The sequence below is a fragment of the Uloborus diversus genome, chromosome 1 (assembly GCF_026930045.1).
Source record: "Uloborus diversus isolate 005 chromosome 1, Udiv.v.3.1, whole genome shotgun sequence".
Taxonomy (NCBI): domain Eukaryota; kingdom Metazoa; phylum Arthropoda; class Arachnida; order Araneae; family Uloboridae; genus Uloborus; species Uloborus diversus.
In genome coordinates, this window is record NC_072731.1 from 53,320,704 (window position 1) to 53,337,963 (window position 17,260).

At 34.2% G+C, this 17,260-nt stretch overlaps 1 protein-coding gene across 2 annotated transcripts in view; it reads left to right on the forward strand.

Moving 5' to 3' along the window:
- LOC129234576 (protein BANP-like) overlaps positions 1-17,260 on the forward strand; it is a 32,984-nt gene that overhangs the window by 1,856 nt on the left and 13,868 nt on the right. The window contains exons 2-4 of one of the 2 annotated variants that reach the window (XM_054868598.1): positions 2,716-2,864; positions 7,751-7,807; positions 14,668-14,743. In XM_054868598.1, the coding sequence (XP_054724573.1) occupies positions 7,756-7,807; positions 14,668-14,743 (128 nt within the window). In that variant the 5' untranslated portion in view covers positions 2,716-2,864; positions 7,751-7,755. The remainder of the gene's footprint in view (positions 1-2,715; positions 2,865-7,750; positions 7,808-14,667; positions 14,744-17,260) is intronic. The other variant, XM_054868597.1, reaches the window with a different exon arrangement.

Consider the following 17,260-nt stretch of genomic DNA (forward strand, 5'->3'; position numbering starts at 1 on the left):
AAATTTTCTAGAGACTAATAATCTATTGACTAATTTTCAGTACGGTTTCAGGAAAGGCAAAAATCTTGTGCAACTAATTTATTACATTTCTATGACAAAGTTACTATGACTTTGGACAATAAGAAGCCTGTCGATGTTGTTTACATTGATTTTCAAAAAGCTTTCGATAAGGTACCGCATGTTGCTCTACTTAGCAAATTAGCTGATATAGGAATAGGAGGGAAAACTTTCATTTGGGTAAAAAACTGGCTGACCAGAAGGAAACAAAGGGTAGTTGTAAGGGGAAATTATTCTAATTGGAATGAGGTCTTAAGCAGGGTTCCTCAAGGATCAGTGTTAGGGCCTGTTTTGTTCATTGTCTTTATGAACGATATTCACAAAAATATTTCTGGGAACATGAATTGTTTTGCTGATGATGTCAAAGTTATGGGGACTGTAGAAAATGAAGAACAAGCAAATCAGCTGCAAGAGGATCTAGATCATATTACGGAGTGGGCTGAGAAATGGGGTATGGCTGTTAATGTTGGGAAATGTCAAGTACTACATTTAGGGCATGGAAATAAGTGTACAAGTTATTATTTGCAAGGTTCAGTCATTAGTCAGGCAGACAAAGTTACTGATCTGGGGGTCTTAAAAAGTCAGGATTTAAAGTTTAGCCAACAGTGCAGCATTGCTAGCAACAAAGCCAACAAGATGCTTGGGTTTATCAATAGATTTATTTCAAATAAATCTAAAGAAGTTCTTCTGCCCTTATATAGAAGTTTGGTAAGACCCCATATGGAGTATGCTGTTCAGTTTTGGTCTCCTTATCTTAAGAAAGACATTAATGTATTGGAAAGGGTTCAAAGGCAGGCTACAAGGCTAATAAGTGGACTTTCCCACTTAGATTTTGAGCAAAGAAGAGACCGAGGGGACATGATTCAGCTGTTTAAACTTATTAAAACGTAAGATGTTACGGGGCTAAAGTTTAGCACTGAAAACAGGACAAGGGGTCATTGTTTTAAGCTATTTAAATCTCAGGCTAACATGGATATTAGGAAAAATTATTATTTTAGCAGGGTAGTGGAACCTTGGAACAGCTTACCGGAAGAGGTGGTAATGAGCAAAGGAGTAGACAGTTTTAAGAGTGCCATTGATCTTCACTGGGGATTGTAAATTGACTAGGACCAGTCTAGCTGGGCCCAGAGCCTGTTGCTGGTCGTCACATTTGTATTTGTGTCTCCAACTTTATTAAAATTATTTTTTAATAAGCACTCACAAGCTAAAGTTCTATGTGATACATTGAGTCAAGAAGAAATAATGAGTTCTGCCCCAAATTTTCAGACAGGGTGTGTGGATTAAATTTTACTTGCTCACTAGGTCAGAGCCCCAGGGTTGTGCCCGGACTGCTGCTCTTTACTTTTGTTGAGTCTGTGTGTAGGCAAAAACGTTAATTGGTTTATCAGTTACAGCCTTTCAACTTAATGTTGGTTCTTGTGGAATTTTTTTTTTTTTTTTTTAATGCAAGAGCTAAACTAGATTATACTGCACCACTTCAGGTTGACATAGTGGGAAAATGAGAAAAATTGTTATTCAATGGCTGCAAAGAATTACACAAAAAACATTCACAACACTGCAATTCTGAGCAGTCACTCTCAGGGGTAACCCCCACCCCTAAAAGCAAATGTGCACCCTCCTAAATATCACCAAGATCCCCCCCCCCCAAAAAAAGGGGGAATATGCCCCTCAAAAGAACTTCCCTAAAATTTCAATGGGGCGCACTCTCATGCCCTTTCTAAAAAAGCTGATTCAAATACATATTGTGTGTTTGTTTTAATTAATTTCCTGAACTATAATTACTTTTTTACCATATAGAACAAGTACCGTGTAATAAGAGGGGCGCTTATGCATGTTTATGTAGTAATTGAGAAAAAATGTTCCGTACTATTCCATTGTAGTGGGGTATGGCAGTTAATGTAGGGAAATGTCAAGTGCTAGTTTTAGATCATGGAAATAAGCATATGAGTTATCATTTACAGGGTTCAATCATTAGTCAGGCAGAAAATTTTATTGATCTGGGTATCTTAATAAATCAGGACTTCAAGTTTTGTCAACAGTGCAGCATTGCAAGTAACAAAGCCAACAGAATGTTTGGGTTTATCAATAGATCTATTTCAAACAAATCTAAGAAGGTTCTTCTGTCTTTATGTAGGAGTTTAGTCAGACCCCATTTGGAGTATGCTGTGCAATTTTGGTCGCTTATCTGAGGAAAGATATTTGTGTATTGGAAAGGGTTTAAAGAAGTGTAACTAGACTAGTAAGGGGACTTTCAGATTTAGATTATGATACCAGATTTAATAACGCTTAATATGTACAGCCTGGAGCAAAGGAGGATCAGAGGGGACATGATCAGTTGTTTAAATTTACCAAAATGAAGGATGTTAATGGATTAAGTTTTTCCACCGAAAGCAGGACGAGGGGTCATTGCTTTTAAGCTATTCAAATCTCAGGCTAACCTGGAAATAAGGAAAAACTACTACTTTAGCAGGGTTGTGGGCACTTGGAATAGCTTATTGGAAGAGGTGGTCTTTGGATGTCATAAGTTATGACTCATAACTGAACTGTCGGTACATTGCATGTAATTCTGCCTTAGCCTTGGCTAAAGGTAGAACTACACACAAACTTGTTTTTTGTTATTTTTTAATTGAATAATTTTCTTTTTCTGTTTCAAACTAGATGCTGTTGAAAGAGGTTAATGACTCGATCATAAAAAGATTAGAAAGTATTGAGGAACGTTTAGATGTACTGGATGAAAAGTTTGATGTTTTGGAAGGAAAGTTGGAAATGATATCTTATCTTTTTAAAAAGTCTGAGTATAGTTTCAGGTGATTTCATCATACTTTTCTTTTAATTGTTTTTTTTACAATTTTAAATATTTATATGCATTATGTTTGGTTACAGGCTGTTTATCTTGATTGTGCATTTAATGCATCATTCATTGTGCATTTTACACTTGTTTATTGTCCAGGTCTTCAATAGTCTAGATCTTTAAGAACTTGAATATATAAGCACTAGGACATTGGGTAGCACTTCTTTTTCTTCTTCTTCAGGGGTTCAAGACCCAAAACATATAATGATGAGGGCTGCGTACGTAGCGCTTTGCCTCCATTATATATATTAGTATAATTTTATGAAAAAACACTGAGATTGAGAAAATTTTAGTTATTTATATACAGGTACCCTTGTACATAACAGTTAATTCGTTCCATGTAGAATCGAAACTGTGTTATACCAGACTTTTTTATCAATAGTTTTTTATTTATTTTTTAACCTAATTATTCATGTACATATCATAAATCATGTCAATGTGTACCGTGTTGTATCGAAACCATATTCGGTGTTACATCGAAACCGTTTAATACGAGACCTTGAAATAATGTGAATCAAGGAATGTGCACCGTGTTATATTGAAACCAAGTCATAAGGTGCAAATTTTATAACAGCTGAAATTTCGACTTAATAGATCATACAAACAAAAACTGGCTACCAGAGCACACAAAGACCCACTGATTTAAAAATAAGAGTTGTTATAAATGATAAACCTTAATTATTTTATATACCTCAAATTAAATCTTATGCACAGTAAGAAAAAATTTATCAACTTTCTTTACTAACAACAAAACGCATTCTATAAGAAAAAAAAATCTGAGCTTTTCTATAGCAATAAAGTTCATCTGAGCAACAACAAAACAAAATGTAAAATAAAATAAATACAGTCGAGTCCCGACTTACGCGAGGGATGCGTTCCAAGACCCCTCGCGTAAGTCGAGATTTCGCGTTGTGGAAAAGGGTATGTGTAAAAACTTTAATAAACATAACCAATCATTTTAGACACTTGTAAACACCACCTCAAACAGTTAAAAACCATTTCTTAACTATACATTACTGTTTCTTACATAAAGAACTGAATTTTTATTTGTATTTAAAAAAAAAACATTTTATTCAACACAAAATACTGTTATGATGCACATAATTGATGATCAATGGGAAATAAAGACATAAAATAAACCATTAATGCTTTCGTACAGTATGTAGTAAGAAAAACAAACTATAGCAATACCCCTCTTCCTGGTTTCTTTAATTTACGATAAAGAGTAGCTTCCATTTTCATATTTTTTGCGTTTTTCTTGCATCCTATTACTCGGAAAACTTTTATGGATTTCCTTTTCTTGACTTTTAATTGTAGGTATGCAAGATTTACTTACACCTAATTGTTGTGCTTGCTTTCGACACATTTTTTGTTGAGCTTTAGCTTTTTAAGAAGCTTTAGCGTTTCGTTAATTGTCGGAAACTTTCCCTTTTTCTTTCTATCTTCACCAACTTTAGATGAAACAGTGTTCTTAGGTGTCATTTCATTTTGTTAACTTTCGCCTTTAGAATAAAAAAAATTAATGGAAAATAAAAAGTAGTTATTTGTCAAGATGTTCAGACTAGTATGGTGTGGGTACTTCCACTCTCAGTGATGCTAAAGGGATGAAGGTCCATGTACCAAAAAAAATATAGTAGTCCATAACAAAGCGAAAACTTACACGCCAGAATTTCAAAAAATTTCATGTTGCGGGCGAGGAATTTGCGCAAGTTCTAAAATTCTTTACTGTTGAAAAAATCGTGTTATAGCCATTTCGTGTAAGTCGGATCGCATTGTAGTGGGAATTGACTGTAGAATCATTCTATTTATACATTTCGTATTTTGTTTCAACTACATTTTTTATTTATCGTTTGCCAAATTTAACTTATGTTTAATCTAATGTTATTTTCTTACAATGCATTAGAAGCAAAATAATATTCATCTTTTTGTTTTTAGAACATTGATGAGAAAAATAAAGTATGTACAGTAAACTCCCGGCAGTCGGATTATGGATATCGGCGGCCGCTGCTTGGATTATCTGCGGGTTTTTCACATTTTTTTTTTAACTTGTGATTGTGTTGTTGTTCGCTTTTAGATTTTACTCTTTTGCTGTATAAAAGCATACTTGAAATTTAGACACTTATTAGGACTTCCTGCTCTTTTCCCTAATTCGAGTCAGAGCCGTCCAGAGCTAAGGCAGGCCCCTTGTCAGTTTGGTAGACTTGTCCTTCTCCCCCCAAAACTCTTATAAAACATACTCTACACCCATTTCGAGCTGGGGACTCCCCAAGGGTCGGGCCCCTAGTTTCAGATCAGACTAGTACCTGGTTACCAAGATGTACCAAATTCAGCTCCTTTGGTACATCCAGCATAAAAAATGCAAAAATTGTGATTCTCTCTTTTTTGTAACATACAAGTATTTCTCAATATAAATTTTTGTGAATCATATGTTTCATGACTTGCCATTTATTTAATACCGAATTCAGTACTTCGGAAGTTCTTTTGTTATTGCTTGTTTTTAACTTATTTCTACTGCAAATTTTTGATATCTTAAGCATGGGGAAAAAATGTAACAGTTACTCTACTCCATTTCATTTTCTGGGCTACTTATCATTAAAGAAAAAAATTGTTTGGTTTGAGAAATGTTTCGTTACATCTTTGTAAAACATACCTGTTTTAAGCTAAAGTTATAATCATTTTAAAAATAAATAAAAATAATTTCAACTGATCTAGAGTCTTCACAAGTTATTTAAGTTTTTGAAATTCCTTGAAAAGTACTTCAATTTTGTCTCTTATCAAGAAAATAAAGTCTGAATTTCCAGAATATTACACTTTCGTTACTTTTTTTCTGAATCTCCACACCATTTCTTTTAAAGCATTTTGTACAATTTTTACTATAGGGAATTTGATGAAATAGGGAAAGGGGACTAGTACACTAAAAGGTGATATGAGCATGTGACAATATGCTTCTCTTTTCTCCTTTCTCGTTTTTCCTCTGTTGATTAAATGTCAACGATTTGTCGAACAAGCAATTTGTATTTTGATTGATCTTGACTTGAGAAAGAATGCATATTTTTTGAAAGTCTTTCTTGCCTATTTTTCTTCATATTTTTGTAGTCTCAATTACCACCATATAAGGCCTCAAAATACAGATTTTTATATCTATCTTTCAAAAAATTTCCCGGGGGAGAAACCCCGGGCGCCCTGATAATAGATATTCTACATTTCACTTAAATGGCGATTCTGCTATTATCCTTCTCACTACAGGGGAGCATTAAAAAATGAGACAAAACATGAGAGCTGTATCAGTAAAAAAGACCCTTACGGAGAAAAATCGTCCATTCCACCTACACCAAAAATGTCTGTGGAAGTAACAATATATGAAGTGTGCTGAATCATATGAAAAAAACCTCTTGTTGATCTGATGTTTTATCTCAAAGTTATATGCATTTAAAAAAAAGTAAACAGAGTGTGTTTTCGATTACAATGGCTGTAAAACGTGTAAACAAAGTCGAAAAACTAAGTAAAACTAAGTGTCAAACATGTAAACTAAGTTTCAATAAATTCTTACATTGGTATTAATGTCAAATATTTAGTCATTGTGAAAATATCTTTCGGGAGGTATTAGAATACGAAGATCATGAAATGTAGGTGAAATTAGACTTTAACGTCATTTATCTCGGACTGGAAAATTCGATGCTGACACAGATTGAAAAAAGCTCCATGCGGCTTAATTTTTGTTCGATATGCTTCAAATTTCAGAATATGCTACTTTGGTAGTAGTTTGATAAAACTGGGTATGCATTAAGGTTTATGAGAATTTTATGTTGCTTAAAAATATTAAAGTTTTGATTTTTATGTAATTATTCGCAACAAAAACTTGCTTTACGCGAAAAAAAAATACTGTGCAGTTAATAATGGACCAATCCTTAAATGGATACCCAAAGTTCTAGGCAATGTTCTGTTCTCTGATAAAATGCAAATTGTTTGAGAAAAAAACAAAAATTGATTCCCGTGGAGCATTTTAAAATTTTGATTTTAAGTTTCAAAATTTTTAATTTTAATTAAATTTTTATTTTGTTGCTTTTTTTTTGCTTGATATTTTGCATGCTAATAAACTCACTAACTTTTGTGCCCAGTTTCATATTTCAAAATTAATAAATAAAAGAAAAAGCTTTCAAGGTCCACTGTCTCCTTAAATATTACAATGTTGAAAAGAATGTCTATTCCAAAATTTTATGATCAAAATAAATAATGGCAAAAGGTAAAGCTTGCCATCAGAAACATTACTAGACATGATTTAATCCATCCCCTCCAAAACCTATGGCCTTGAGGTTAATTTTCAATTTTATCTTTACATATGTTGTGTTTGCATGTTTGGGATGCCTAGACCAACTCATAGCATCTCTATAGTCAAAAAAAAAAAAAAAAAAAGAAAAGAACAGAGCGAAGGGAATGTGTATCTCAAAGTTATTTTTCTAAAATTAAATTATTTTTCTTCATACAAAGTTAATATTGTATTTACAAAAAATTTCCCGCCCAAACTTCAACCTAAATTTCCATCTTCAAAATTGTTATAACTAATTAACTAATGCAATTCTTTTGAATAATATCTTTTCAAAAAATATCATGTACTTAAGCAATAAATAAATACCTTTGTGCCGAAGAATAACAAAACCACATTGGATATTTCCCGTTATCGTGTATTTCTTAGCTAAAATAACTTTTTCTGTAAAAATGTAATCTCTTAAAAATGTTTAGTTTCAAAAATTAGATTATTAAATAATGTATCATTATTTGTATATAATATTTTATCATATATCATTGTATCTAATTCTTTTCATTCTATTTGCTTTTATGAAGACAGTATGGCTCCACCAATATCATCAAAAGTGACTTTTATAGCATTAAATTCAGAAGGTAACAAAAACTTATGTTTTTTTTAAATTATTTCAATATGATGTATAATTTAGGTGTTATTTATTTCATTCATCCAGACATGGCTCCAAGGGAGGGGCAGGGGAGCACCCATCAGAAACGTCTTGCCCCCCTCCCCCCATGTCAGGGAAAATTTAGTATTTCGTCGGGGAATCTGTTTTGGCGTTTATCGTAAATGATAAAAATTTTCTCGGATATGAACTCGAAAAAAAAAATTAGTTGAAAAAAGCAGAAGTATCTGACATAAAAAAAAGGAAACAAAAAATCAATCCCCTTTGAAGCCATTCACAATTTAGCTCGAGTCAGTATAACATCGTCCAGATGGTGACAAAATAAGGGATAGCTATTACTACGAGAGAAATGGTGTGTTTTCATCCTTGAAATTTCTGTTTGTCGATGAGTTGGTTTGACACCTCAGGGTGGTGTCCACTAAGAGTACCATCCCCGTCCCTGCCGAATGCAGTGGTGATTACCAGACCTGAGGTGTCGTCATCTGGTTATTGGGTTTACGAAACAAATACGCACCGAATGACAATAGCCAGGTTGAGACGAGCTAAGGAGACAAGGGGGGGGGGGGCAGTGGCATAGCCAGGATTTCATTTCGGAGGGGGTCCAATCTGTGGCGAAGTCGGGAAGTTATTTGGGGGGGGGGGGATAAGGAAATTTGACAGATTGATATGGAGATCTTAAAAATAAGCAAAATAAATTTTAGAAATGAAAATTTTATTTAACTGTTATCGATGACAAGTATCAATTTTGAATGCATTTGACTTTAAAACAAGCAGCAAATTTTTATGCAAAATAGATTTCCCACTTCCCCAGGAAGTCCACGCAGGTACAAAATTCTAAAAAATTTGGAGATAACTAGACAAAGGATAAATGCCTTTTATTAGGTTCTAAAGTATATTCTCAGTATATTCTCATAATTTGCATCTACTTCAATGATACAAGGGAAACCAATGTTTTGTTGATTGCAGAGAGAAATATTTTTGCACACTAGCAGAGAGTAAAATATCCTAATGGTGAAAGGTGTAGAAGCTTGTGAAAAAATTGACCTTTGTGATTTTTTTCCCGGATCCACTTTTGCTCTGGGCCACCCTGTTTATAACAATTGGAATAAAAGTGACAAAATATATTTTTCCCTAAAATTATTTAAAAATATGCAATCTTAAAATACCATTAAGGTGCATCCAGTTTCGAAAATTTGCTGGAGGAAAGTACTTGAATCTCTCCCACTTTTTTAACGTTCCCAAAGATGGTCTAAAAGTGTGTTTTTAAATTAACAGCATCAAAAATGTTCTGGGAAGTGCCCTGTCCCCTCCTCTCTCTCTGTATTATCAATGAAGAGCATTTTAAATCTCGTTTTTAGTGCTTCAATTTCGAAAATTTTCCGGGGTGAGTCTCCCAAAAACTTCTTTTCCTAACATCACTGAAGGTCCGCAACAATTTCGTTTTTGAAACTTAATTTTTGAGTAAAGCTGCGGGTGTCCTAATCTTTACCAAAAAAGGCTTTTCAGACTTCAGTTTGAAAATTTTCTGCTGGATGGCCTTAGAATCTATCTCGACTAAAAATCACCAAAAATCTTCTAAAACTGCATTTTCAGAGCTAATATATTTTTAAAAATTTCAGAGGAGAGCTTCCGGAACCGCTCTTCATACCATATACTTCGAAGATAATTTAAAATTCTGTTTTTGGATTTCCACTTCTGAAAAATTGCAGCAAGAAAAACCTTCAACCTATGCTACCCTAACATTACCAAATATTGTCTAAAATTGAATTTTTAAGACTACAATTTCGAAAACTTTCCTGGGGCGAGGAAAGTTTTCGAAGTTTCCCCGGACCCCCTTATTTCAGACCCAATGTTAATCTTTCCATTAAGTTTATATTGCTAATACTTTAATGACTCCCAGAAGCCAGAAAGTGAAGCCCACACACTCTCTCTCTCTCTCTTTGTATTGATACATGCATTTGTATAAATATTAAGGGGCTGCCAAACTCGTACCCGACCCCTCCCACCTGGTTTCTGACCTCGCATCGAGTCTGGGGGGTCGTCAGGAAATGGCAGTATAAAAAAGGGAACGTTTATGACAGGGCCCAGTAATGTATGTTTGTGTCGAGGGACCCATCAAGTTCTGAGATGGCCCTAGTCTTTCACCCATGACCATCGCAAGATCAGTTTCATATAACAGAGCAATTAATTTACTTGTTATGACTGCAGAAAATGACATACTAACCAAGCAGTGTTATCATTAAGGAAATATTCAATCAAGTCCTGAGCATTATAAAAATACTTAAATGGGCAATTACAATCATAATTTTCCCCCAAAATAAGGTTTAGCTAATACTGTATCAATTTGTTCACCATTAAAGTGCAGAAGCGTTCATATCTGTTAAATTTTGTTTAAATATAACATATTTAGTTGTTAAGAATAATTTCCTCATATTTAAGTGATATCCCAATCGTTAGGTAAAATTTAATATCTATTAAGAGCTATGGAGCCGCTACACCTCCTAATGCCAGAGCCGATTTTTTCAACCAATCCGCCACTGTACAGCGCCTACTCATTTCATCCCTCTCTCTTCCCCCACCCACTTTACTTTATCAGTTTCCCCCCCTTTTTTTTGTATGTTATGCATTGTAAAAGAAAAAATTTTATGCAAATTTTTTCTTGTTCCATTTTTTTACTTTGAGTAAAATGCTCTTGTTTTCAACACAATGCATTTTTCCCCCTCAATCATATATTTACACTTAGTTATTTTGGAGGGGGTCCGGACCCACCTAGACCCCCCTCCCCCACTTTGCTACGCTACTGGGGGCGGGGATCATCAGAGAAAAAAAATGCTTCGGAGATTTTTCCTTTTCTATTACATTCACTAAACAGCTCTTCAGCAGACACACTCATTGTTTCTAACTTAAAATAAAACCTGCAAAAAGCTGCACTTAGCCCAGACTGCTGTAATCATTTGATCGGACCTAGTCTAATTCTGAAGTCAACATTGCTCCTTTGAGATCGATCAAACCAACCGACTGGTACCAGACTCAGTCTTGTTTTTTTTTTTTTTTTTTTGCAAGCTATGTTCTTTTTTTTTGCTAATATGCTTCTTTTCAAATGCTAAAATAGTGTAAAAAAGCAGCGCTGCTGCACAGTCCGAGTTAGCCTGATTTTGGAGAGGATAAGTCTGAGTCGGAATTTGTAGGTTAAAAATTCCAAGAGTCGGAATCATTTTCCCTCAATGTCCGTAATACTGCCAGTGATTGCGGGGTCGGAGTGAGAGTTGGAGTCTAACTAATTTTAGGGTAAAGGAGTTGAATGCTCTAAAATTTTTGAAGTTAGAGTCAGCCATTTTCCCTCCGACTCCGTAGATCTGCAAAAAAGGTCCATGTAGGGAAATTTTGGGGTAGGACTTAGAACTTACATTTTTCCCCTTGGTCTGGAAAGTGAATTAAAATTTGAAATTTGAGAGTATACAGATTTCAACTGGCATGTTCAATAAAAAGTTTGAATCTAATGGTTATGCATTTTCGAATTACACAAGAACTTACACAAGAGAAATTGGTGCAATTAATGTTAATCACTTTGATACTTAAGAAGTTTGTTTATGGCGTAATATCGTCGAACTATGCTGAACTAATGAATGAGAAAATTGGCTCTTTTTAGGAGAGCCGAAACAATATTTTTGTCCACCAGACGCGTTTAGTTATTTTAAATGTTTTAATTTTTATTGATAACTTTTAGTGTAAAACGTATTGTTTGAAGTAGTAACAGCCCTTTTTGAGTACTACTGTAAAACCATTGAATTTAAAAAACGAGATTCGCAATTTTTCACCTTCGTTGGTTTAGCATGGTGCCGACCATATGATCAAGTTCCATTGATTTTTTTTCTTTGATTACACAAAACACACACATTACTTTCGTTTTGTACATTCAAAAACTTAGAACCAAGGCTAAGGAGTTGGAGTCGAACTGATTTTGAGGTAAAGAATCAGAGTTGATCATTTTCCCTTAAAATCTGCAACCCTGACAGTTCTTGTGGAATCGGAGTCGAAGGCTCTAAAATTCCCAAAGTTGGAATCGGTTATTTTTCTTCCGAGTCCACAGTACTGCTTAGAACTACTGGTGTGACTATTCATTTCACTAATTTAAATCTTGCTCACTACATTTTAACTTTTATTTTCTATTTTGAACATGCTTCTACAGACGAAACATTTTCCTCCAAATAGCTGTGATTTGCAGGATAATATTTTTAAAAATCTAGGAATGAAATATGTTGGCAGCCCCTATGAAACTATCATGATTATTTATCTGATCAGCCCGGCTGCCCCCCCCCCCCCCCCGTCTCCATCCATCACCAGCTAGGCCTAATCAATGTAGACCTTTTATTACCATTTACCAGAGAAAATAATTAAAAACCGTAAAAATTTGCACCTTTTCTAATTTTTTTTAGTGCAAAATTGTTATCTGTTTCCAGTTTCTATTTGTTATCAAATAAATTACTTGTAGTTGGTTTTAACAAGCAAGGCTCTACAAAAGATTTTCAATTTTTTCTCTTGATTCTGCTTTTGTTTTAGCAAAACTTAGTAGTTCTGATTGTCTTCCCTTTTCCGTGCTTTTGCAAGTTATCTCGGAAAAATAAAATAATGAAAAAAATATAAATAAATTACATGTTCTGACTCGCAAGGTTCATCTTAATATAAAGCTAGGCATCAGGCGCAAGTTTCTTTTGAATTTTCCAGCAAAAAATTAGTTACTCTTCTTCTGCTTACTTAAGATGTGGGTTTCTCTGCTCCCCAATAAATATTTTTAGCTAGTGCATGAGCACCGCATTTCCCTTGAGCCCTGGAGTTGCCACCCCATAAATTTGTGTGTTTATAAGGTTTGATTACGGAAGGAGGGGGGGGGAGGGGGAGAAAGTCTCAGTATCTTAATCGGTCACAAACCCCATCACCCTAACCTTACCAAACATGACCTACAATTGCGTTTTTGATACTTTAATTTTGAAACTTTTTCGATGGTGCAGCTCGACTCTCACTCCCTATAAAATACCCTTCTCTCCATGAAATCATCTAAAATTGCGTTTTCAGAGCCACAATTTCGAAAATCTCCTGAACCCCCCTAATTTCGGTAAGTGCAGCATTACACTAACAACTAAATTCCTGTTGTTAAGTCTCTTTCTCTGCTTAAACTCTAGAGCACACATTTATAATGATTTTACATCATATTTAGATTTTTCATCAAATTCTGATTCTCAGACAGTTCTAGTTTATTGTTCTCGCGATAACCCTGCTCGCAAAAGCCTAGTTTCATATTTCTCATTTTAAATTTGATTTTTTCCCCTAGATATTTCATTTTATCTATTTTAAACTTTTTATTTTTTGCTTTTAAATTTTATGGGGAATTCGGGATGTTAGACGCAAGAGTTAGTTTCTTTATCACCTAAATTGGAGGGGGGAGGGGAATCTTGCAAACTAAGATTTGGCTATGCCCCTCTGTCAGGCAGCTCGTCTCTCCGTCAGGGATTTCCTAGCTCCACCACTGCATTCATCTAGACTTTTCACTTTTATAAAGGGTGTCCCAAAATTAACGCAAGATTTGAATTTGCCGCCATTTTTGCAATAAATTGTGGGCAATCTTGAAAAAAGAACAATTTGGCATCTGAGGGTCTAGGGTTGCCATGAAACCAAGGTGTTTTTTAAGAATATCACCAGAAGCCTCTTTGTGATCAATAGTTAAGTGCCTAGATGACAGCTACAATTTTATCAACCTGGTCTGACATATTGAACTTGTCATGTAATAAAATGAGAATGATACAACGTCTTTTAAAGACGTTTTATATATCTGATATTTACAGCAAGGGCGCACATATAGGGGGGCAAGTGGAAGCTCAAGCCCTTGCCTTAGAAATGAGAACTTCCTTGCTTTTAGTGCTTTTTTCTTTGCAAAAATGTATAAAGATTTATTTTCCAGTCATTAATGAATAAGTTATTAAAAATGTCAAAATTATAATCTAATCTGTATACTGAAATCAGTTTCCTTGGGGAAAATATTTGAGCCCCTCCTTAAAATTTTGCATATGGGTGCCCTTGATTTACAGCTATTTTACAATACTTTAAATTACAAGATATTTTGAACTAACCAACAGCTCATCGTCCAAGCTCTTGGTTGACTTTGCTTCACATCTGTCCTCTCTCCTGGCCTCCTAATTTTTCCTTATATCCGGGGCTTATTAGGCAGGCGAACTCGCTTCTGTTTTCAACAGACAGATGGTGTTGACAATGTCTGGAATTCGAACTGTGATGACAGCGGATTTCAAAATTTTCCCTTGAGCGTCACTGACACATCCTCTTACACCAAACAGAGAAATTCTATGTGTACACAAATCTTCAACTTTCGATAGATTTAGGCGGTTTATGAAAACTACACGGCTGGGTGTAGTTTTCGTAGGAAAAGGGGAAAGGAGGCTACAGGTATGCATTCATGTCTCTCCCTGAATAATCCAAAGAATTTTTGATAGTAGAGTCACAACTCCCTAAATTGGAATGTCTTTTCGCAACGAGTGTGGTCGGTGCAAGAATTTTTAGATTGGTCCTACACATTGATCTAAAACAGCGAACAACTGGAAGAATCTGATCTTCACACTGGGGCGACAATTTTTATTTAAAAACGCACAAAGAAAAGATAAAAGTTCTAATTTTTGTTGAGCATAAGATAGTCGAACAAAAACGAAAATATAGATCACATACATTCATATGTTTTTCATACACATTTTGCATTTTAGTACTCTTTACTTAATATTTTTGAAATTCCTTAAGTTTCCTTTTCTTTTGCTTATCCTATTCTAGGTAATTATCCATATGGCTCTTGGCTTGGTGATCCGAACAACCCTGAATGCCGTGTTCGATGCCATATATTGCCCAGGTAAGATTTTTCACTTGAAATGACATTGTTGATGAAAAATAAAACAATCCTCACGATTGCAGAAAACAAGTTTTTTATTCATAATGCATTAAAATAATCCATTACCAATTCATCTCTTTATTATTTTTCATTTTTCTCTTTAACTTTTTAATGTATTGTATGAGGGTTTAAAAGTCTTACGGTAGGTGTTGAAAAGAATAGGAGGAAAGAAATTAATTCTTTTGAAATATCATCAAAAGACTGTAAACGGAGAAAAATAATTTGCATTGATGTATGATTTGCGGAGGTTGCTTTTTATTTCTTATGTGTTTCTTACAATATAGATACAGTTAATAAACTATCCAAAAATAATTTTGCGTTTTTGCTCAATATGCTTTGTATTGTATACTAATCTTTACTAATAATAAAGCAGTAAGTCTCTCTGTCCGGAGGATGTCTGTAGGATGTCTGTAGGATGTCCGTAGGATGTCTGTGACGCGCATAGCGCTTAAACCGTTCGGCCGATTTTCATGAAATTTGGCACAAAGTTAGTATGTAGCATGGGGGTGTGCACCTCGAAGCGATTTTTCGAAAATTTGATGTGGTTCTTTTTTTATTCAAATTTTCAGAAAAGAAAACTATCATAAATTACGAAATTATCATAACGTGGAATCGTAACATGGGCACAAGCCAATTGGCGAGATACGAAATTATCATAACGTGGAACTGTAACGTTGGTACAAGCCAATTGGCGAGAAAATTCACCATACATCATTTGTAAATATACAAGCGAACCAAAAGACCTTTAATTTTTCTATTACGGGCGAAGCCGTGCGGGTGCCACTAGTGAGAAAATAAAAAGGAATATCATAAACTGAAAGCAGATGCCAGAAGATTGCTGCACTATTACCGAAAAATGCTAACATTATGAATGACATATGGAATGGATGAAACATAAAAAGATGCTGTAAATAATAATTTTCAACAAATAATTGCTGATTGTTTACAATTTCAAACATTTTTAAAAAAATTAATTTTAAACATCGGAAAATTTAAAAAATTTTAATAATCTTTGGGGAAAACATTTTTTTGAAAAATAAAATACATTGCAAAGGAAAAAAAGTTCCGGGCTAATCCGGCTATTTAGTCTTAGTTTGCATATTAAGCATGTCGAAAGTAAGTTTTCCTGTGTTGATTTAGTTCACGCTGTCTGATAATTCAATATGTTTAGCCCTTCATTACATGTAACATTTGAGAATGTTATAAAAAGTTAACAATTCAACTTAAACTATAAATATAAAATTGAAAAGAAAAAAAACTTTCAAACAAATTTATTTTTAAAAAAGGTTATGCTGCAGTTCATTCAGTAATTTGGTGACCCTTAAGGTGACCCTACACAATTTTCAAAACACAATTTTTCTTTCGCATAAATAAAACTCAGAGAAAAAATTTATAAAATGTCTTACTTTACAAAATACTTCACATCTAGCCTTTTTTAACCTCATTGTTTTCATATATATTTAAATTAAAGTACAGAGACTAGTAAAACTAGTTAGTTCTGAAGTGTGTCTTTTTTAATTTATTTAAATTTATGTTTTATGAGTTTAAATCTGAAATGGATTTTTAGTCTACTTTCCCAGTAAAAGTCAGAGAAAGAAGAAAAAAGCATGAAAGAAGGCTTAGTGCATCTTAAAAATATCCAAAAAAAAAGTCAAAAGTAAATAAAATAGTTAGATAAATATTGAAAAATTAAAAATTGGAAAGTAGGGTATTGAGATGGGGGAAAATGTCTGTCGGTCTGTCCCCCCTAATAACTTTTGAATGAATAGTCCGATTCGAACATTTTTTTTTTGTCAGAAGAATCTCGGCGAGGACATCTCATTCCCAAATTCATTTTTTGATTTGAACAATTTTTTGTTCAACTTTGAACAGTTCAAAAAAACTTAACATTAGCGCCTATGGGGAAATTCAAAGCAAAAATAAATCTTGAACTTAGAGGTGAAGTGGCTCCAAACAAACTTTGTTGGGAAAAGCTTTTGATGAAAAACATGTATAAAAAATATCTTTTTGATTTGAACAAGTTTTCGTTTTTTTTGAACAGTTCAAATCTCTTAACATTAGCACCTACGGAGAAACTGAAAGTCAATATAGATTCCGAACTTAAAAGCAGATTTACTTCAAACAAATTTTGTTGGAAATAGCGACGATATACTCCCGACTCCGATAATTTTGAGGCTCCCGACTCCGACTCCTCTGCCCGAAAATTACTCAAACTCCGACTCCTCTGCCCGAAAATTACTCAAACTCCGACTCCCCGACTTTGAATCTGACTTCGTAGCTTTGGCAAAAATTTATGCACAGAGGAAATATGACTGACTCCGACTTTTGGAAATTCGACTCTGACTCCGACTCCTGTATTAAATATTAAGTCTGACTTCGACTCTGCAAATATTGGCAGACTTGCAGCCTTTTTGGGGAAATGACCGATTTCAACTCTGAGTCTTTGAATTTAAAACTTTCGGCTCTCAAATCTAACTC